Source organism: Procambarus clarkii, chromosome 59 (assembly GCF_040958095.1).
Source record: "Procambarus clarkii isolate CNS0578487 chromosome 59, FALCON_Pclarkii_2.0, whole genome shotgun sequence".
NCBI classification, from domain to species: Eukaryota; Metazoa; Arthropoda; class Malacostraca; order Decapoda; family Cambaridae; genus Procambarus; species Procambarus clarkii.
In genome coordinates, this window is record NC_091208.1 from 28,380,182 (window position 1) to 28,403,835 (window position 23,654).

The 23,654-nt window shown below is 45.1% G+C and overlaps 1 protein-coding gene across 1 annotated transcript in view; it reads right to left on the reverse strand.

Annotated features, from left to right (window-relative positions):
* Window positions 1-23,654, reverse strand: part of LOC138353776 (nucleoprotein TPR-like) — a 55,587-nt gene that overhangs the window by 31,265 nt on the left and 668 nt on the right. Inside the window, exons 2-3 of the mRNA XM_069307176.1 lie at window positions 12,711-14,582; window positions 4,832-6,588 (exon numbers count right to left, since the gene is read on the reverse strand). Coding sequence (XP_069163277.1) covers window positions 4,832-6,588; window positions 12,711-14,582 — 3,629 coding nt within the window. The remainder of the gene's footprint in view (window positions 1-4,831; window positions 6,589-12,710; window positions 14,583-23,654) is intronic.

A 23,654-nucleotide genomic window follows, 5' to 3' on the forward strand; every position in this document is an offset into this window, starting at 1 on the left:
AAGTGATACTTGACCGCGAAGTGAAGCGGGTCAAGTTGACCACCTTGTATGGAAACTGTTGGACCGGCTACTCTACCTCGAGTAAACCCTTGAGTTTACATGACACCCACAAACGTGTCATATATATATATATATATATATATATATATATATATATATATATATATATATATATATATATATATATATATATAATGTGTGTGTGTGTGTGTATTCTTCACATAATAGTAGTAAAGTATTAATACATCTCTAGACTCCTTCTGAAGATGTATTAATGTACGAAAGTACTTAAGGAAATTCCTGTTTCAATTTTCCTCCGTGGTCTGACACTGTCATATATATATATAATGTGTGTGTGTGTCTCGTTTACTATTATTTTAGTCACAATGCGATATATTGTTTGGTCCATCTTCCTAGGAGGCAGTATAAGCAATCCAGCTCTTCCATTTCATAATAAATTAAACCCAGATCCCAGTATTTATCTCCTTCAAAAAATCCCTTTTCAATTAAAGAGGCTCAGAATGAGTAATTAAAGAGGCTCAGAATGAGTAATTAAAGAGGCTCAGAATGAGTAATTAAAAAGGCTCAGAATGAGTAATTAAAGAGGCTCAGAATGAGTAATTAAAGAGGCTCAGAATGAGTAATTAAAGAGGCTCAGAATGAGTAGTTCACGGTTATTTTGTAGCAAATTTAACTAATTATTGTGTCGCTTAGGAAGGCTTTGACCCTAAGTCCATGAGGTAAAATATTTGATAAGGTATAATTTCCCAAGGACAGGAAAGGGACGGTAGGATGCTGTCCTTTTGGACAGGGAAGATGATACAGGTATGGTATATTAGGACAGTATACTTGGGTTCCAGGTGGCGACTGTTGTTTAAGTGTAATCACCTAAGTGTAGTTACAGGATGAGAGTTACGCTACGTGGGAGCCGGTCGGCCGAGCGGCCAACACGCTGGACTTCTGATCCTGTGGTCCTGGGTTCGATCCCAGGCACCGGCGAGAAACAATGGGCAGAGTTTCTTTCACCCTATGCCCCTGTTACCTAGCAGTAAAATAGGTACCTGGGTGTCAGTCAGCTGTCACGGGCTGCTTCCTGGGGGGTGGAGGCCTGGTCGAGGACCGGGCCGCGGGGACACTAAAAAGCCCCAAAATCATCTCAAGATAACTCAAGATAATTCAAGGGAAGATGATACAGGTACGGTATACAAGGACAGTATACTTGGGTTCCAGGTGGCGACGGTTGTCAAAGTGTAATCACCTAAGTGTAGTTACAGGATGAGAGCTACGCTCGTGGTGTCCCGTCTTCCCAGCACTCTTTGTCGTATAACGCTTTGAAGCTACTGATGGTTTCGGCCTCCAGCAGCACGCCATTTAGCTTGTTCTAACCGTCTACCCATTGCATCTACTGTCTACCCTCTGCGTCTACCGTCTATCACTCTGTTAGGGTCCCCCAGGCTGCTGACGTCAGCAAAGGTCAGAGGCCAGATTCACGAACCAGGGCCCAGATTCACGAAGCAGTTACGCAAGCACGAACCTGTCCATCTTTTCTCAATCTTTGGCGGCTTTGTTTACAATTATTAAACAGTTAATGAGCTCCGAAGCACCAGGAGGCTGTTTATAACAATAACAACAGTTGATTGGCAAGTTTTCAGTCTTGTAAACTGTTTAATAAATGTAACCAAAGCCGTCAAAGGTCGAGGAAAGATGTACACGTTCGTAAGTGCTTGCGTAAGTGCTTCGTGAATCTGGCTCCAGGTGTGAGGTGAGACCCGTCCACTCAGGTTGACGGTAGACAGTTACTGACGTCACTGGAGGTCACGTGGACTGTTTGGCTCACTCCAACATTTGAGGTCATTCAGTACACCTTTCTAAGCTAGTAATAGTTTAATGTATCAGCGAAATTTCACCAGTATGCATAAGTTGAGAGATAACTGCTGAAAGACAATATTAAAGTGAATAATTTAAAAAGTCTGACATTCAAGTCTGACGTAATTTATAGTTTAATAATTAATAAATCTTAAGACAGTGTGTGTTTATACACCTTAGGCTTATATCGAAGTCCCCCCCCCCCACGAGTTCGAATTGCTGACCCCGCCCAGGCCTGTAACCCCTCAATAAGCTGACTATTTCCTGGATATCTACTATTACTGCTAGGTGAACAGGAGCATTAGGTGATAGATATGCTTCCACCCGGCACCCCCTTGTTGCATTACACTTTACTACCACATAAAACACACGAGCCGGTTCATCTCTCATCATTAAATTTTCCGCGAAAAATTTGAGCTGTTCAAAGGTTTTTTCACTTAACAAAACGGACACAAAAGCTTTCATGGCAGCTGAAGTTAATTGATCATGGCAGCTGAAGTTAATTGATCATGGCAGCTGAAGTTAATTGATCATGGCAGCTGAAGTTAATTGATCATGGCAGCTGAAGTTAATTGATCATGGCAGCTGAAGTTAATTGATCATGGCAGCTGAAGTTAATTGATCATGGCAGCTGAAGTTAATTGATCATTGGAAATATGTTTCGTGAAATGTTTATTTTGCGAGGTGAAGATGAACTACAAAACCTCTTTAACACGGACAGTTTTCACACACATCGTTTTTTTTATTGAAAATCCCCAACTACTTGGGCTGGACGGTAGAGCGACGGTCTCGCTTCATGCAGGTCGGCGATCAATCCCCGACCGTCCACAAGTGGTTGGGCACCATTCCTTCCCACCGTCCCATCCCAAATCCTTATCCTGACCCCTTCCCAGTGCTATATAGTCGAAATGCCTTGGTGCTTTTTCCTAATAATTCCCTCCACTTCCCTTATTTAACAAATGTCATTAGAACAACTTGTTAGTCACTTGTGTGCAACGATCGGCATAATAATGCAACATTTCGGGGCCTAGTGTCCCCGCGGCCCGGTCCTCGACCAGGCCTCCACCCTCAGGAAGCAGCCCGTGACAGCTGACTAACACCAAGGTACCTATTTACTGTTAAGTAACAGCGGCAAGAGGGTGAAAGAAACTCTGCCCACTGTTTCTCGCCGGCACCCGGGATCGATCCCGGGACCACAGGATCACGCGTCCAGTGTTCTGTCCGCTCAGCCACCGGCTCCTGAAGGGTTAAGGTTACAGATTAGCTAAGCTGTACCCACTATGATTGTGGTAAGGGAGGGTATGATTGTGGTAAGGGAGGGTATGATTGTGGTAAGGGAGGGTATGATTGTGGTAAGGGAGGATATGATTGTGGTAAGGGAGGGTATGATTGTGGTAAGGGAGGATATGATTGTGGTAAGGGAGGGTATGATTGTGGTAAGGGAGGGTATGATTGTGGTAAGGGAGGGTATGATTGTGGTAAGGGAGGGTATGATTGTGGTAAGGGAGGTATGATTGTGGTAAGGGAGGATATGATTGTGGTAAGGGAGGGTATGATTGTGGTAAGGGAGGGTATGATTGTGGTAAGGGAGGATATGATTGTGGTAAGGGAGGGTATGATTGTGGTAAGGGCTTCGGTGGCTCCAGGACCCATCAGAATACAGTAATAGGCTCCTGAACCCATCAGAATACAGTAATAGGCTCCTGGACCCATCAGAATACAGTAATAGGCTCCAGAACCCATCAGAACCCCGTAATAGGCTCCATAACCCATCAGAACCCCGTAATAGACTCCTGGACCCATCAGAATACCGTAATAGGCTCCTGGACCCATCAGAATACCGTAATAGGCTCCTGGACCCATCAGAATACCGTAATAGGCTCCTGGACCCATCAGAATACGGTAATAGGCTCCTGGACCCATCAGAATACCGTAATAGGCTCCTGGACTCATCAGAATACCGTAATAGGCTCCAGAACCCATCAGAATACCGTAATAGGCTCCTGGACCCATCAGAATACCGTAATAGGCTCCTGGATCCATCAGAATACAGTAATAGGCTCCTGGACCCATCAGAATACTGTAAAAGGCTCCAGAACCCATCAGAATACCGTAATAGGTTCCTAGACCCATCAGAATACAGTATTAGGCTCCTGGACCCATCAGAATACAGTAATAGGCTCCTGAACCCATCAGAATACCGTAATAGGCTCCTGAACCCATCAGAATACAGTAATAGGCTCCTGAACCCATCAGAATACCGTAATAGGCTCCTGAACCCATCAGAATACAGTAATAGGCTCCTGAACCCATCAGAATACCGTAATAGGCTCCTGAACCCATCAGAATACAGTATTAGGCTCCTGGACCCATCAGAATACAGTAATAGGCTCCTGAACCCATCAGAATACAGTAATAGGCTCCTGAACCCATCAGAATACAGTAAGAGGCCCCTGGACCCATCAGAATACAGTAAGAGGCCCCTGGACCCATCAGAATACAGTAAGAGGCCCGGGGATCCGATACAAACCCACTATTGGTAACTCTGCTGCTGAACCTCGCTAAATTAATTATCGGAAATCGAGATGTATCAACGATTCGATGTTCTCTCAGTCCCGGGATAGTTCACTATCCCACACGAGGTCCCGGGATAGTTCACTATCCCACACGAGGTCCCGGGATAGTTAACTATCCCACACGAGGTCCCGGGATAGTTAACTATCCCACACGAGGTCCCGGGATAGTTAACTATCCCACACGAGGTCCCGGGATAGTTAACTATCCCTCACGAGGTCTCGGGATAGTTAACTATCCCACACGAGGTCCTGGGATAGTTTACTATCTCACACGAGGTCCTGGGATAGTTTACTATCCCACACGAGATGCCAGGATAGGTTTACTATTCACTTTGGAGACCGAAATAGATCTATCATACATTTTAGAGACCGAAATAGATCTATTATACATTTTAGAGACTTTAGGCTATCCTCTTGACACAGCTGGCTATCCTCTTGACACAGCTGGCTATCCTCTTGACACAGCTGGCTATCCTCTTGACACAGCTGGCTATCCTCTTGACACAGCTGGCTATCCTCTTGACACAGCTGGCTATCCTCTTGACACAGCTGGCTATCCTCATGACACAGCTGGCTATCCTCTTGACACAGCTGGCTATCCTCTTGACACAGCTGGCTATCCTCTTGACACAGCTGGCTATCCTCTTGACACAGCTGGCTATCCTCATGACACAGCTGGCTATCCTCTTGACACAGCTGGCTATCCTCTTGACACAGCTGGCTATCCTCTTGACACAGCTGGCTATCCTCTTGACACAGCTGGCTATCCTCATGACACAGCTGGCTATCCTCTTGACACAGCTGGCTATCCTCTTGACACAGCTGGCTATCCTCTTGACACAGCTGGCTATCCTCTTGACACAGCTGGCTATCCTCTTGACACAGCTGGCTATCCTCTTGACACAGCTGGCTATCCTCTTGACACAGCTGGCTATCCTCATGACACAGCTGGCTATCCTCTTGACACAGCTGGCTATCCTCTTGACACAGCTGGCTATCCTCATGACACAGCTGGCTATCCTCTTGACACAGCTGGCTATCCTCTTGACACAGCTGGCTATCCTCTTGACACAGCTGGCTATCCTCTTGACACAGCTGGCTATCCTCTTGACACAGCTGGCTATCCTCTTGACACAGCTGGCTATCCTCTTGACACAGCTGGCTATCCTCTTGACACAGCTGGCTATCCTCTTGACACAGCTGGCTATCCTCTTGACACAGCTGGCTATCCTCTTGACACAGCTGGCTATCCTCTTGACACAGCTGGCTATCCTCTTGACACAGCTGGCTATCCTCTTGACACAGCTGGCTATCCTCTTGACACAGCTGGCTATCCTCTTGACACAGCTGGCTATCCTCTTGACACAGCTGGCTATCCTCTTGACACAGCTGGCTATCCTCTTGACACAGCTGGCTATCCTCTTGACACAGCTGGCTATCCTCTTGACACAGCTGGCTATCCTCTTGACACAGCTGGCTATCCTCTTGACACAGCTGGCTATCCTCTTGACACAGCTGGCTATCCTCTTGACACAGCTGGCTATCCTCTTGACACAGCTGGCTATCCTCTTGACACAGCTGGCTATCCTCTTGACACAGCTGGCTATCCTCTTGACACAGCTGGCTATCCTCTTGACACAGCTGGCTATCCTCTTGACACAGCTGGCTATCCTCTTGACACAGCTGGCTATCCTCTTGACACAGCTGGCTATCCTCTTGACACAGCTGGCTATCCTCTTGACACAGCTGGCTATCCTCTTGACACAGCTGGCTATCCTCTTGACACAGCTGGCTATCCTCTTGACACAGCTGGCTATCCTCTTGACACAGCTGGCTATCCTCTTGACACAGCTGGCTATCCTCTTGACACAGCTGGCTATCCTCTTGACACAGCTGGCTATCCTCTTGACACAGCTGGCTATCCTCTTGACACAGCTGGCTATCCTCTTGACACAGCTGGCTATCCTCTTGACACAGCTGGCTATCCTCTTGACACAGCTGGCTATCCTCTTGACACAGCTGGCTATCCTCTTGACACAGCTGGCTATCCTCTTGACACAGCTGGCTATCCTCTTGACACAGCTGGCTATCCTCTTGACACAGCTGGCTATCCTCTTGACACAGCTGGCTATCCCTAATATATATTCTTTATGGATTTTAGAAATTCATTTGTTTTATATTAAATTCTAAACGTTATTCCTTAGTATGGTTCATTCTTACTGTAATCTCTAACATCTTATTTTTACAAACCTTTTAATTTCTACTTGGAATACTTCGAGCGTGTGTCAGTAATCTATATCTAGATATATAGAATGTCTGTCTGTCGGTCTGTTGAAAGTTCCGTATTGACTATGTCTGTCGATAGTGCCATATTGACTATGTCCGTCAATAGTGCCATATTGACTGTCCGTCAATAGTGCCATATTGACTATGTCGATAGTTCCATATTGACTATGTCGATAGTGCCATATTGACAATGTCCGTCAATAGTGCCATATTGACTGTCCGTCAATAGTGCCATATTGACTATGTCGATAGTTCCATATTGACTATGTCGATAGTGCCATATTGACTATGTCCGTCAATAGTGCCATATTGACTGTCCGTCAATAGTGCCATATTGACTATGTCGAAAGTTCCATATTGACTATGTCGATAGTTCCATATTGACTATGTCGATAGTGCCATATTGACTGTCCGTCAATAGTGCCATATTGACTATGTCCGTCAATAGTGCCATATTGACTGTGTCTGTCGATAGTGCCATATTGACTATGTCCGTCAATAGTGCCATATTGACTATGTCTGTCCGTCAGTAGGAGGCCAATCGTTTGGTTCTTTCGAGACCCTGACTTTCAGACGGCAGACAGGGAAGATGTGTGAGTATGACGAGTCTGTCGGGGTCGGCCCAAGTGCCATGCTTCAGGAAATATTGGCTCTCTTCTGACCCAGAGAGAGAGAGTGAGTACGCCCGTACTATTTACAGCTTAGAATTTTTGGCAGCAACTTTTTGCATTTTAACGAGTCATACCTCACCAATGTACGCAAAAATACCCTTAAAAAATGAAAAAGAAAGTTACGCATCATGAATGAAAACAAAACCAGGGGGAGAGGGGTAGGGGGGTAGGGGTGGGGGTAGGGGTGGGGAAGGGGGGTGGGGGGTGGGGGGGGGGGTTCTGTGAAATATACTACACCCAAAACTGTAAAACTGACTCCAACGAACACACAAACAGACGCGAACGCTCACGAAAATATACGAACGCATATAAAATGCCTGATAACACATTCAAATATTCGTAAACACACGATAACATGGCTAGTATGGTAACAGTGCCACACTGGCAGAGTTAATATTCCACTGAGTTTGAAGTGATACTTGACCGCGAAGTGAAGCGGGTCAAGTTGACCACCTTGTATGGAAACTGTTGGACCGGCTACTCTACCTCGAGTAAACCCTTGAGTTTACATGACACCCACAAACGTGTCATATATATATATATATATATATATATATATATATATATATATATATATATATATATATATATATATATATATATATATATATATATATAATGTGTGTGTGTGTGTGTATTCTTCACATAATAGTAGTAAAGTATTAATACATCTCTAGACTCCTTCTGAAGATGTATTAATGTACGAAAGTACTTAAGGAAATTCCTGTTTCAATTTTCCTCCGTGGTCTGACACTGTCATATATATATATAATGTGTGTGTGTGTCTCGTTTACTATTATTTTAGTCACAATGCGATATATTGTTTGGTCCATCTTCCTAGGAGGCAGTATAAGCAATCCAGCTCTTCCATTTCATAATAAATTAAACCCAGATCCCAGTATTTATCTCCTTCAAAAAATCCCTTTTCAATTAAAGAGGCTCAGAATGAGTAATTAAAGAGGCTCAGAATGAGTAATTAAAGAGGCTCAGAATGAGTAATTAAAAAGGCTCAGAATGAGTAATTAAAGAGGCTCAGAATGAGTAATTAAAGAGGCTCAGAATGAGTAATTAAAGAGGCTCAGAATGAGTAATTAAAGAGGCTCAGAATGAGTAGTTCACGGTTATTTTGTAGCAAATTTAACTAATTATTGTGTCGCTTAGGAAGGCTTTGACCCTAAGTCCATGAGGTAAAATATTTGATAAGGTATAATTTCCCAAGGACAGGAAAGGGACGGTAGGATGCTGTCCTTTTGGACAGGGAAGATGATACAGGTATGGTATATTAGGACAGTATACTTGGGTTCCAGGTGGCGACTGTTGTTTAAGTGTAATCACCTAAGTGTAGTTACAGGATGAGAGTTACGCTACGTGGGAGCCGGTCGGCCGAGCGGCCAACACGCTGGACTTCTGATCCTGTGGTCCTGGGTTCGATCCCAGGCACCGGCGAGAAACAATGGGCAGAGTTTCTTTCACCCTATGCCCCTGTTACCTAGCAGTAAAATAGGTACCTGGGTGTCAGTCAGCTGTCACGGGCTGCTTCCTGGGGGGTGGAGGCCTGGTCGAGGACCGGGCCGCGGGGACACTAAAAAGCCCCAAAATCATCTCAAGATAACTCAAGATAATTCAAGGGAAGATGATACAGGTACGGTATACAAGGACAGTATACTTGGGTTCCAGGTGGCGACGGTTGTCAAAGTGTAATCACCTAAGTGTAGTTACAGGATGAGAGCTACGCTCGTGGTGTCCCGTCTTCCCAGCACTCTTTGTCGTATAACGCTTTGAAGCTACTGATGGTTTCGGCCTCCAGCAGCACGCCATTTAGCTTGTTCTAACCGTCTACCCATTGCATCTACTGTCTACCCTCTGCGTCTACCGTCTATCACTCTGTTAGGGTCCCCCAGGCTGCTGACGTCAGCAAAGGTCAGAGGCCAGATTCACGAACCAGGGCCCAGATTCACGAAGCAGTTACGCAAGCACGAACCTGTCCATCTTTTCTCAATCTTTGGCGGCTTTGTTTACAATTATTAAACAGTTAATGAGCTCCGAAGCACCAGGAGGCTGTTTATAACAATAACAACAGTTGATTGGCAAGTTTTCAGTCTTGTAAACTGTTTAATAAATGTAACCAAAGCCGTCAAAGGTCGAGGAAAGATGTACACGTTCGTAAGTGCTTGCGTAAGTGCTTCGTGAATCTGGCTCCAGGTGTGAGGTGAGACCCGTCCACTCAGGTTGACGGTAGACAGTTACTGACGTCACTGGAGGTCACGTGGACTGTTTGGCTCACTCCAACATTTGAGGTCATTCAGTACACCTTTCTAAGCTAGTAATAGTTTAATGTATCAGCGAAATTTCACCAGTATGCATAAGTTGAGAGATAACTGCTGAAAGACAATATTAAAGTGAATAATTTAAAAAGTCTGACATTCAAGTCTGACGTAATTTATAGTTTAATAATTAATAAATCTTAAGACAGTGTGTGTTTATACACCTTAGGCTTATATCGAAGTCCCCCCCCCCCCACGAGTTCGAATTGCTGACCCCGCCCAGGCCTGTAACCCCTCAATAAGCTGACTATTTCCTGGATATCTACTATTACTGCTAGGTGAACAGGAGCATTAGGTGATAGATATGCTTCCACCCGGCACCCCCTTGTTGCATTACACTTTACTACCACATAAAACACACGAGCCGGTTCATCTCTCATCATTAAATTTTCCGCGAAAAATTTGAGCTGTTCAAAGGTTTTTTCACTTAACAAAACGGACACAAAAGCTTTCATGGCAGCTGAAGTTAATTGATCATGGCAGCTGAAGTTAATTGATCATGGCAGCTGAAGTTAATTGATCATGGCAGCTGAAGTTAATTGATCATGGCAGCTGAAGTTAATTGATCATGGCAGCTGAAGTTAATTGATCATGGCAGCTGAAGTTAATTGATCATGGCAGCTGAAGTTAATTGATCATTGGAAATATGTTTCGTGAAATGTTTATTTTGCGAGGTGAAGATGAACTACAAAACCTCTTTAACACGGACAGTTTTCACACACATCGTTTTTTTTATTGAAAATCCCCAACTACTTGGGCTGGACGGTAGAGCGACGGTCTCGCTTCATGCAGGTCGGCGATCAATCCCCGACCGTCCACAAGTGGTTGGGCACCATTCCTTCCCACCGTCCCATCCCAAATCCTTATCCTGACCCCTTCCCAGTGCTATATAGTCGAAATGCCTTGGTGCTTTTTCCTAATAATTCCCTCCACTTCCCTTATTTAACAAATGTCATTAGAACAACTTGTTAGTCACTTGTGTGCAACGATCGGCATAATAATGCAACATTTCGGGGCCTAGTGTCCCCGCGGCCCGGTCCTCGACCAGGCCTCCACCCTCAGGAAGCAGCCCGTGACAGCTGACTAACACCAAGGTACCTATTTACTGTTAAGTAACAGCGGCAAGAGGGTGAAAGAAACTCTGCCCACTGTTTCTCGCCGGCACCCGGGATCGATCCCGGGACCACAGGATCACGCGTCCAGTGTTCTGTCCGCTCAGCCACCGGCTCCTGAAGGGTTAAGGTTACAGATTAGCTAAGCTGTACCCACTATGATTGTGGTAAGGGAGGGTATGATTGTGGTAAGGGAGGGTATGATTGTGGTAAGGGAGGGTATGATTGTGGTAAGGGAGGATATGATTGTGGTAAGGGAGGGTATGATTGTGGTAAGGGAGGGTATGATTGTGGTAAGGGAGGATATGATTGTGGTAAGGGAGGGTATGATTGTGGTAAGGGAGGGTATGATTGTGGTAAGGGAGGGTATGATTGTGGTAAGGGAGGGTATGATTGTGGTAAGGGAGGTATGATTGTGGTAAGGGAGGATATGATTGTGGTAAGGGAGGGTATGATTGTGGTAAGGGAGGGTATGATTGTGGTAAGGGAGGGTATGATTGTGGTAAGGGAGGGTATGATTGTGGTAAGGGCTTCGGTGGCTCCAGGACCCATCAGAATACAGTAATAGGCTCCTGAACCCATCAGAATACAGTAATAGGCTCCTGGACCCATCAGAATACAGTAATAGGCTCCAGAACCCATCAGAACCCCGTAATAGGCTCCATAACCCATCAGAACCCCGTAATAGACTCCTGGACCCATCAGAATACCGTAATAGGCTCCTGGACCCATCAGAATACCGTAATAGGCTCCTGGACCCATCAGAATACCGTAATAGGCTCCTGGACCCATCAGAATACGGTAATAGGCTCCTGGACCCATCAGAATACCGTAATAGGCTCCTGGACTCATCAGAATACCGTAATAGGCTCCAGAACCCATCAGAATACCGTAATAGGCTCCTGGACCCATCAGAATACCGTAATAGGCTCCTGGATCCATCAGAATACAGTAATAGGCTCCTGGACCCATCAGAATACTGTAAAAGGCTCCAGAACCCATCAGAATACCGTAATAGGTTCCTAGACCCATCAGAATACAGTATTAGGCTCCTGGACCCATCAGAATACAGTAATAGGCTCCTGAACCCATCAGAATACCGTAATAGGCTCCTGAACCCATCAGAATACAGTAATAGGCTCCTGAACCCATCAGAATACCGTAATAGGCTCCTGAACCCATCAGAATACAGTAATAGGCTCCTGAACCCATCAGAATACCGTAATAGGCTCCTGAACCCATCAGAATACAGTATTAGGCTCCTGGACCCATCAGAATACAGTAATAGGCTCCTGAACCCATCAGAATACAGTAATAGGCTCCTGAACCCATCAGAATACAGTAAGAGGCCCCTGGACCCATCAGAATACAGTAAGAGGCCCCTGGACCCATCAGAATACAGTAAGAGGCCCGGGGATCCGATACAAACCCACTATTGGTAACTCTGCTGCTGAACCTCGCTAAATTAATTATCGGAAATCGAGATGTATCAACGATTCGATGTTCTCTCAGTCCCGGGATAGTTCACTATCCCACACGAGGTCCCGGGATAGTTCACTATCCCACACGAGGTCCCGGGATAGTTAACTATCCCACACGAGGTCCCGGGATAGTTAACTATCCCACACGAGGTCCCGGGATAGTTAACTATCCCACACGAGGTCCCGGGATAGTTAACTATCCCTCACGAGGTCTCGGGATAGTTAACTATCCCACACGAGGTCCTGGGATAGTTTACTATCTCACACGAGGTCCTGGGATAGTTTACTATCCCACACGAGATGCCAGGATAGGTTTACTATTCACTTTGGAGACCGAAATAGATCTATCATACATTTTAGAGACCGAAATAGATCTATTATACATTTTAGAGACTTTAGGCTATCCTCTTGACACAGCTGGCTATCCTCTTGACACAGCTGGCTATCCTCTTGACACAGCTGGCTATCCTCTTGACACAGCTGGCTATCCTCTTGACACAGCTGGCTATCCTCTTGACACAGCTGGCTATCCTCTTGACACAGCTGGCTATCCTCATGACACAGCTGGCTATCCTCTTGACACAGCTGGCTATCCTCTTGACACAGCTGGCTATCCTCTTGACACAGCTGGCTATCCTCTTGACACAGCTGGCTATCCTCATGACACAGCTGGCTATCCTCTTGACACAGCTGGCTATCCTCTTGACACAGCTGGCTATCCTCTTGACACAGCTGGCTATCCTCTTGACACAGCTGGCTATCCTCATGACACAGCTGGCTATCCTCTTGACACAGCTGGCTATCCTCTTGACACAGCTGGCTATCCTCTTGACACAGCTGGCTATCCTCTTGACACAGCTGGCTATCCTCTTGACACAGCTGGCTATCCTCTTGACACAGCTGGCTATCCTCTTGACACAGCTGGCTATCCTCATGACACAGCTGGCTATCCTCTTGACACAGCTGGCTATCCTCTTGACACAGCTGGCTATCCTCATGACACAGCTGGCTATCCTCTTGACACAGCTGGCTATCCTCTTGACACAGCTGGCTATCCTCTTGACACAGCTGGCTATCCTCTTGACACAGCTGGCTATCCTCTTGACACAGCTGGCTATCCTCTTGACACAGCTGGCTATCCTCTTGACACAGCTGGCTATCCTCTTGACACAGCTGGCTATCCTCTTGACACAGCTGGCTATCCTCTTGACACAGCTGGCTATCCTCTTGACACAGCTGGCTATCCTCTTGACACAGCTGGCTATCCTCTTGACACAGCTGGCTATCCTCTTGACACAGCTGGCTATCCTCTTGACACAGCTGGCTATCCTCTTGACACAGCTGGCTATCCTCTTGACACAGCTGGCTATCCTCTTGACACAGCTGGCTATCCTCTTGACACAGCTGGCTATCCTCTTGACACAGCTGGCTATCCTCTTGACACAGCTGGCTATCCTCTTGACACAGCTGGCTATCCTCTTGACACAGCTGGCTATCCTCTTGACACAGCTGGCTATCCTCTTGACACAGCTGGCTATCCTCTTGACACAGCTGGCTATCCTCTTGACACAGCTGGCTATCCTCTTGACACAGCTGGCTATCCTCTTGACACAGCTGGCTATCCTCTTGACACAGCTGGCTATCCTCTTGACACAGCTGGCTATCCTCTTGACACAGCTGGCTATCCTCTTGACACAGCTGGCTATCCTCTTGACACAGCTGGCTATCCTCTTGACACAGCTGGCTATCCTCTTGACACAGCTGGCTATCCTCTTGACACAGCTGGCTATCCTCTTGACACAGCTGGCTATCCTCTTGACACAGCTGGCTATCCTCTTGACACAGCTGGCTATCCTCTTGACACAGCTGGCTATCCTCTTGACACAGCTGGCTATCCTCTTGACACAGCTGGCTATCCTCTTGACACAGCTGGCTATCCTCTTGACACAGCTGGCTATCCTCTTGACACAGCTGGCTATCCTCTTGACACAGCTGGCTATCCTCTTGACACAGCTGGCTATCCTCTTGACACAGCTGGCTATCCTCTTGACACAGCTGGCTATCCTCTTGACACAGCTGGCTATCCTCTTGACACAGCTGGCTATCCTCTTGACACAGCTGGCTATCCTCTTGACACAGCTGGCTATCCTCTTGACACAGCTGGCTATCCTCTTGACACAGCTGGCTATCCTCTTGACACAGCTGGCTATCCTCTTGACACAGCTGGCTATCCTCTTGACACAGCTGGCTATCCCTAATATATATTCTTTATGGATTTTAGAAATTCATTTGTTTTATATTAAATACTAAACGTTATTCCTTAGTATGGTTCATTCTTACTGTAATCTCTAACATCTTATTTTTACAAACCTTTTAATTTCTACTTGGAATACTTCGAGCGTGTGTCAGTAATCTATATCTAGATATATAGAATGTCTGTCTGTCGGTCTGTTGAAAGTTCCGTATTGACTATGTCTGTCGATAGTGCCATATTGACTATGTCCGTCAATAGTGCCATATTGACTGTCCGTCAATAGTGCCATATTGACTATGTCCGTCAATAGTGCCATATTGACTATGTCGATAGTTCCATATTGACTATGTCGATAGTGCCATATTGACAATGTCCGTCAATAGTGCCATATTGACTGTCCGTCAATAGTGCCATATTGACTATGTCGATAGTTCCATATTGACTATGTCGATAGTGCCATATTGACTATGTCCGTCAATAGTGCCATATTGACTGTCCGTCAATAGTGCCATATTGACTATGTCGAAAGTTCCATATTGACTATGTCGATAGTTCCATATTGACTATGTCGATAGTGCCATATTGACTGTCCGTCAATAGTGCCATATTGACTATGTCCGTCAATAGTGCCATATTGACTGTGTCTGTCGATAGTGCCATATTGACTATGTCCGTCAATAGTGCCATATTGACTATGTCTGTCCGTCAGTAGGAGGCCAATCGTTTGGTTCTTTCGAGACCCTGACTTTCAGACGGCAGACAGGGAAGATGTGTGAGTATGACGAGTCTGTCGGGGTCGGCCCAAGTGCCATGCTTCAGGAAATATTGGCTCTCTTCTGACCCAGAGAGAGAGAGTGAGTACGCCCGTACTATTTACAGCTTAGAATTTTTGGCAGCAACTTTTTGCATTTTAACGAGTCATACCTCACCAATGTACGCAAAAATACCCTTAAAAAATGAAAAAGAAAGTTACGCATCATGAATGAAAACAAAACCAGGGGGAGAGGGGTAGGGGGGGGTAGGGGTGGGGGTAGGGGGGGTAGGGGTGGGGAAGGGGGGTGGGGGGTGGGGGGGGGGGGTTCTGTGAAATATACTACACCCAAAACTGTAAAACTGACTCCAACGAACACACAAACAGACGCGAACGCTCACGAAAATATACGAACGCATATAAAATGCCTGATAACACATTCAAATATTCGTAAACACAGATTCAGATTCAGATGTTTATTCAGGTAAGGTATATACATACAAGTGATGTTACATTAATGGATTGATATATAGATAGAGCTAGTACATACAATGCCTAAAGCCACTATTACGCAATGCGTTTCGGGCAACATACACGATAACACGATAAGAATAAGAAGCGTAAGGAAATAATTATCCCAGACGATACAGTTCTCCAGCGCCAGTTGTCTCACTCCTGCGCCCAACCACTTGGGCTGGACGGTAGAGCGACGGTCTCGCTTCATGCAGATCGACGTTCAATCCCCGACCGTCCACAAGTGGTTGGGCACCATTCCTTCCCCACCGTCCCATTCCTAATCCTTATCCTGACCCCTTCCCAGTGCTATATACTCGTAATTTCTTGGCGCTTCTCCTGATAATTAAATGAACAATGTCTCACTCCTGCTCTGCTATCTTTATTTCCTATTTAATGTAATAGTTTGAAATGTTTGGTAGTAAAGTATCTGAAAGGTAAGAATGTTCCATTAATGCACCAGCTTTACCTTACTGAAGGGTAAGAATGTCCCAGCCTTACCTTACTGAAGGGTAAGAATGTCCCAGCCTTACCTTACTGAAGGGTAAGAATGTCCCAGCCTTACCTTACTGAAGGGTAAGAATGTCCCAGCCTTACCTTACTGAAGGGTAAGAATGTCCCAGCCTTACCTTACTGAAGGGTAAGAATGTCCCAGCCTTACCTTACTGAAGGGTAAGAATGTCCAAGCCTTACCTTACTGAAGGGTAAGAATGTCCCAGCCTTACCTTACTGAAGGGTAAGAATGTCCCAGCCTTACCTTACTGAAGGGTAAGAATGTCCCAGCCTTACCTTACTGAAGGGTAAGAATGTCCAAGCCTTACCTTACTGAAGGGTAAGAATGCACCGGCCTGACCTTCAGAGCGTTTGTGTCACAAACACAACCTAGAAATATTCACTATCGCCTCACAATCTTCACTAACTGCCAATTTGAATTCCTCATAACTCACCAAAACCGAAAAAAACGTAAATTCTATTTATAATCTTTAATCACCTCATTAACAACTGTTAACTATCTATATCACTTCAATGGCCTCGTTTATGGTCTTGTTTACGTCAAATTGGTTCCGCTGAACCATTTAGACAAGAAAAATATAGTTCTCTCAGTGGTTTAACGCTTATGAACCACGAGAGAGTTACTGAAGCCTCCAAGTGAGTTTATTTTTAAGGTAAAAAATTGATTTAGGTTGAATATTGCGACGTAGAACACGATAACAATATTTTGTATTTACTAGATAAAGTTGAGGAACATAATATGGGAACGGCGAGTGAGGAATGCTGCCAGGTATCGTGGTGGTTACTCAGGTGTCTATCGTGGTCACTCAGGAGTGGCTATCGTGGTGGTCACTCAGGTGTGGCTATCGTGGTGGTCACTCAGGAGTGTCTATCGTGGTGGTCATTCAGGAGTGTCTATCGTGGTGGTTACTCAGGAGTGTCTATCGTGGTGGTCACTCAGGAGTGTCTATCGTGGTGGTCACTCAGTCGCGGTGGTCAATATATATATATATATATATATATATATATATATATATATATATATATATATATATATATATATATATATATATGTCGTACCTAATAGCCAGAACGCACTTCTCAGCCTACTATTCAAGGCCCGATTTGCCTAATAAGCCAAGTTTTCATGAATTAATGTTTTTTCGTCTACCTAACCTACCTAACCTAACCTAACCTAGCTTTTTTTGGCTACCTAACCTAACCTTACCTATAAATATAGGTTAGGTTAGGTTAGGTAGGGTTGGTTAGGTTCGGTCATATATCTACGTTAATTTTAACTCCAATAAAAAAAAATTGACCTCATACATAGAGAAAAGGGTTGCTTTATCATTTCATACGAAAAAAATTATAGTAAATATATTAATTCAGGAAAACTTGGCTTATTAGGCAAATCGGGCCTTGAATAGTAGGCTGAGAAGTGAGTTCTGGCTACTAGGTACGACATATATATATATATATATATATATATATATATATATATATATATATATATATATATATATATATATATATATATATATATATATATATATATTTATTTATAAACACCAGGAGAAACAACTTACTGATTGCAAAGTGAAGAATAAGTTACAATGATGATCACATTGTGGGTGAAGACAACTCATCGTCGCAGCATTTGCTGTATATTTCTGTATACAGACGCGAGTTACAGACTCCTAAATTTGTTCCAGCCATTTGGTCGACACACACACACACGAGCACAAGTCATCTAACGACCTAGTTTGTTGTTTGTGTCAACGGGGAGCTGCAGCAACATGGCACCTGCAGCAACATGGCACCTGCAGCAACATGACCCCTGCAGCAACATGGCACCTGCAGCAACATGACCCCTGCAGCAACATGGCACCTGCAGTAACATGACACCTGCAGCAACATGGCCCCTGCAGCAACATGACACCTGCAGCAACATGGCACCTGCAGCAACATGGCCCCTGCAGCAACATGACCCCTGCAGCAACATGGCACCTGCAGCAACATGACACCTGCAGCAACATGTCCCCTGCAGCAACATGGCACCTGCAGCAACATGGCACCTGCAGCAACATGACACCTGCAGGAACATGACACCTGCAGCAACATGACACCTGCAGCAACATGGCACCTGCAGCAACATGACACCTGCAGCAACATGACACCTGCAGCAACATGGCACCTGCAGCAACATGACACCTGCACCAACATAACACCTGCAGCAACATAACACCTGCAGCAACATAACACCTGCAGCAACATGACACCTGCAGCATCATAACACCTGCAGCATCATAACACCTGCAGCAACATGACACCTGCACCAACATGACACCTGCACCAACATAACACCTGCAGCAACATGACACCTGCACCAACATAACACCTGCAGCAACATAACACCTGCAGCAACATGACACCTGCACCAACATAACACCTGCACCAACATAACACCTGCACCAACATAACACCTGCAGCAACATGACACCTGCAGCAACATGACACCTGCAGCAACATAACACCTGCACCAACATAACACCTGCATCAACATAACACCTGCACCAACATAACACCTGCACCAACATAACACCTGCACCAACATAACACCTGCACCAACATAACACCTGCATCAACATAACACCTGCACCAACATAACACCTGCACCAACATAACACCTGCATCAACATAACACCTGCACCAACATAACACCTGCACCAACATAACACCTGCACCAACATAACACCTGCACCAACATAACACCTGCACCAACATAACACCTGCACCAACATAACACCTGCATCAACATAACACCTGCACCAACATAACACCTGCACCAACATAACACCTGCACCAACATAACACCTGCACCAACATAACACCTGCACCAACATAACACCTGCACCAACATAACACCTGCATCAACATAACACCTGCACCAACATAACACCTGCACCAACATAACACCTGCACCAACATAACACCTGCACCAACATAACACCTGCACCAACATAACACCTGCACCAACATAACACCTGCACCAACATAACACCTGCATCAACATAACACCTGCACCAACATAACACCTGCACCAACATAACACCTGCAGCAACATAACACCTGCACCAACATAACACCTGCACCAACATAACACCTGCACCAACATAACACCTGCACCAACATAACACCTGCAGCAACATAACACCTGCAGCAACATAACACCTGCACCAACATAACACCTGCACCAACATAACACCTGCACCAACATAACACCTGCACCAACATAACACCTGCACCAACATAACACCTGCACCAACATAACACCTGCACCAACATAACACCTGCACCAACATAACACCTGCATCAACATAACACCTGCACCAACATAACACCTGCACCAACATAACACCTGCAGCAACATAACACCTGCACCAACATAACACCTGCACCAACATAACACCTGCACCAACATAACACCTGCACCAACATAACACCTGCACCAACATAACACCTGCACCAACATAACACCTGCACCAACATAACACCTGCACCAACATAACACCTGCACCAACATAACACCTGCAGCAACATAACACCTGCACCAACATAACACCTGCACCAACATAACACCTGCACCAACATAACACCTGCACCAACATAACACCTGCACCAACATAACACCTGCACCAACATAACACCTGCACCAACATAACACCTGCACCAACATAACACCTGCACCAACATAACACCTGCACCAACATAACACCTGCACCAACATAACACCTGCACCAACATAACACCTGCACCAACATAACACCTGCACCAACATAACACCTGCACCAACATAACACCTGCACCAACATAACACCTGCAGCAACATAACACCTGCACCAACATAACACCTGCACCAACATAACACCTGCACCAACATAACACCTGCACCAACATAACACCTGCACCAACATAACACCTGCACCAACATAACACCTGCACCAACATAACACCTGCACCAACATAACACCTGCAGCAACATAACACCTGCACCAACATAACACCTGCAGCAACATAACACCTGCACCAACATAACACCTGCACCAACATAACACCTGCACCAACATAACACAGGTAACAAATATGAGGGAATACAACATCGTCTCGCTCAATAAACAATCCCAGAAAGCTACAGCAATAAGTAGTGGGTGAGGGGACAAAACATAGAGGACAGAACAAGACATGTAACATACATGTAACAAACCTCTGAAAGAATACATAAACTTAAGGAGAAAATCAGAAAAGCTGTGAAACTAACATTGTATCTAAAAGAAACAACGGATATTACATTGTCAAATATGAAGAAAATTAAGAAAGTGACTTGATTACGGACGAGGGGAGAACATACTGGAAATGAAAATTAAATTTTAATTTCCTTTGAGAAGCTCGTTGTCAGAATTGAGAAGTGAGAAGTGAGAAGCCAGAAGTGAGAAGCCAGAAGCCAGTTTCCATGTTTCTTGTCAACTGATCCGGAACAGCTCCCAGAATTAGGAGAAGAAAAAAATGATTTTGGCATGAGAAATAATTACACAACTGGCCCCATCATTAGTATAAAATAAAGCTATGGCACAAGATAATATTTCAGCATGGATGTTAAAAGATGGAGCTCAGACCCTCAGTCAACCTCTAGCTTCAGTCTTTAATGAGTAAACTGAGAGGGCAGCTCTACCCAGCTGCTGAAAAATAGCGAATGTCGTGTCAATATATAAGAACAGAGATAGGGAGGGGACACTGTTAACGGGCTCACCATAGCCCGTGCTACATGGACACGTCGTTCTGAGTAGCTAAATCTGAAACAACATGAGGCATTAAGCTACAGACCAGGCTCACAGACAGACAGACATCCCTGAAGGCTACTTGAGAGCATAATAAGAATGTGAAGGGAAGGGAACTATCATGACAAAGCGCCAAGCCATTTCTATATACCCCTTGGAAGGAGTCAGAATAAGGATTTGGGATGGGACGGAGGGAAGGAATGGTGACATATTTGACTTGGTCCCAAGTCGTCGGACTTGGTCCCAAGTCGTCGGACTTGGTCCCAAGTCGTCGGTCTTGGCCCCAAGTCGTCGGTCTTGGTCCCAAGTCGTCAGTCATGGTCCCAAGTTGTCAGTCTTGGTCCCAAGTCGTCAGTCTTGGTCCCAAGTCGTCAGTCATGGTCCCAAGTCGTCAGTCTTGGTCCCAAGTCGTCAGTCATGGTCCCAAGTTGTCAGTCTTGGTCCCAAGTCGTCAGTCATGGTCCCAAGTCGTCAGTCATGGTCCCAAGTCGTCAGTCTTGGTCCCAAGTCGTCAGTCATGGTCCCAAGTCGTCAGTCATGGTCCCAAGTCGTCGGTCTTGGTCCCAAGTCGTCGGTCTTGGTCCCAAGTCGTCGGTCTTGGTCCCAAGTCATCAGTCTTGGTCCCAAGTTGTCGGTCTTGGTCCCAAGTTGTCAGTCTTGGTCCCAAGTCGTCGGTCTTGGTCCCAAGTCGTCAGTCTTGGTCCCAAGAACGAAGTCGTCAGTCCCCGACCGTCCACATGTGGTTGGGCACTATTCCTTCCCTCCGTCCCATCCCAAATCCCTATTCTGATCTTCTGCAAGTGATATATAGGCGTAGTGGCTTGGCGCTTTACCCTGATAGTTTCCTCCCTACCTCCCTCCCTTCCTCCCTCCATGCTCTCATGTTGAGAGAGAGAGAGAGAGAGAGAGAGAGAGAGAGAGAGAGAGAGAGAGAGAGTGAGAGAGAGAGAGAGTGAGAGAGAGAGAGAGAGAGAGCGAGAGAGAGAGAGAGAGAGTGAGAGAGAGAGAGAGAGAGAGAGAGAGAGAGAGAGAGAGAGAGAGAGAGAGAGAGAGAGAGAGAGCGAGAGAGAGAGAGAGAGAGAGTGAGAGAGAGAGAGAGAGAGAGAGAGAGAGAGAGAGAGAGAGAGAGAGAGAGAGAGAGAGCGAGAGAGAGAGAGAGAGAGAGAGAGTGAGAGAGAGAGAGAGAGAGAGAGAGAGAGAGAGAGAGAGAGAGAGAGAGAGAGAGAGAGAGAGCGAGAGAGAGAGAGAGAGAGAGAGAGAGAGAGAGAGAGAGAGAGAGAGAGAGAGTGAGAGAGAGAGCGAGAGCGAGAGCGAGAGAGAGAGAGAGAGAGAGAGAGAGAGAGAGGCATCTGTGTTCTGTTCATTCCGAGTGTTCTGATGTGTGTGGGTGTTCACTTCCCATGCTCCCCGTGTTTCAAACTCCTGATTAATATTAATCTTTGTTCATATCTCCTTCCATTCTCCTTTTGTTCTTCACCTTCTGCTTCCATAGTTGTGTGGGCTTCATACCGTCTTCTCACTATACTCTTTGTTCTTCCCACATCTCTCTTTCTCCTCCCTTCCTCTTTCACCCTTTCTTTATCACCTTTTCCGCTTCTCCCTCTCTCTCTCTCTCTCTTCCACTTGAGACTCTTCCCTCGTTCCGTGTCTCTCATGTTCTGTTTTAACATTTCTCACAACGGATGGGAAATATTCTTTCCTTTATTGCGGTTTATTTTGTATTTTATTAAGAGTCTAGTATTGTGATCTTTCCTGCTCTTATATATATATATATGTCGTACCTAGTAGCCAGAACTCACTTTTTGGCCTACTATTCAAGGCCCGATTTGCCTAATAAGCCAAGTTTTCCTGAATTAATATATTTTTTCTAATTTTTTTCTTATGAAATGATAAAGCTACCCATTTCATTATGTATGAGTCAATTTTTTTTTATTGTAGTTAAAATTAACGTAGATATATGACCGAACCTAACCAACCCTACCTAACCTAACCTAACCTATCTTTATAGGTTAGGTTGGGTTAGGTAGCCGAAAAAGTTAGGTTAGGTTAGGTTAGGTAGGTTAGGTAGTCGAAAAACAATTAATTCATGAAAACTTGGCTTATTAGGCAAATCGGGCCTTGCATAGTAGGCTGAGAAGTGCGTTCTGGCTATTAGGTACGACATATATATATATATATATATATATATATATATATATATATATATATATATATATATATATATATATATATATATATATATATAATATACACGCTGAGCCGCAGTAACTCTCCCCTGTCCCTCCCATTCTCCCCACCATTACCCCCTCCACAATCCCCAACTCCCATCCACTTGTCCTCCCCACCATTCCCCACTCCCTCGTCTGATGCGTTCCTAATTGATCTATTGTTTCCATCAGAAAAATGGGAACATCAAATGATCTGCTGTTTCTATAACTGAAACATAAGAAGAACAGTTAAAAAACGAAATGAAAAATCAAAAATATAAACAAT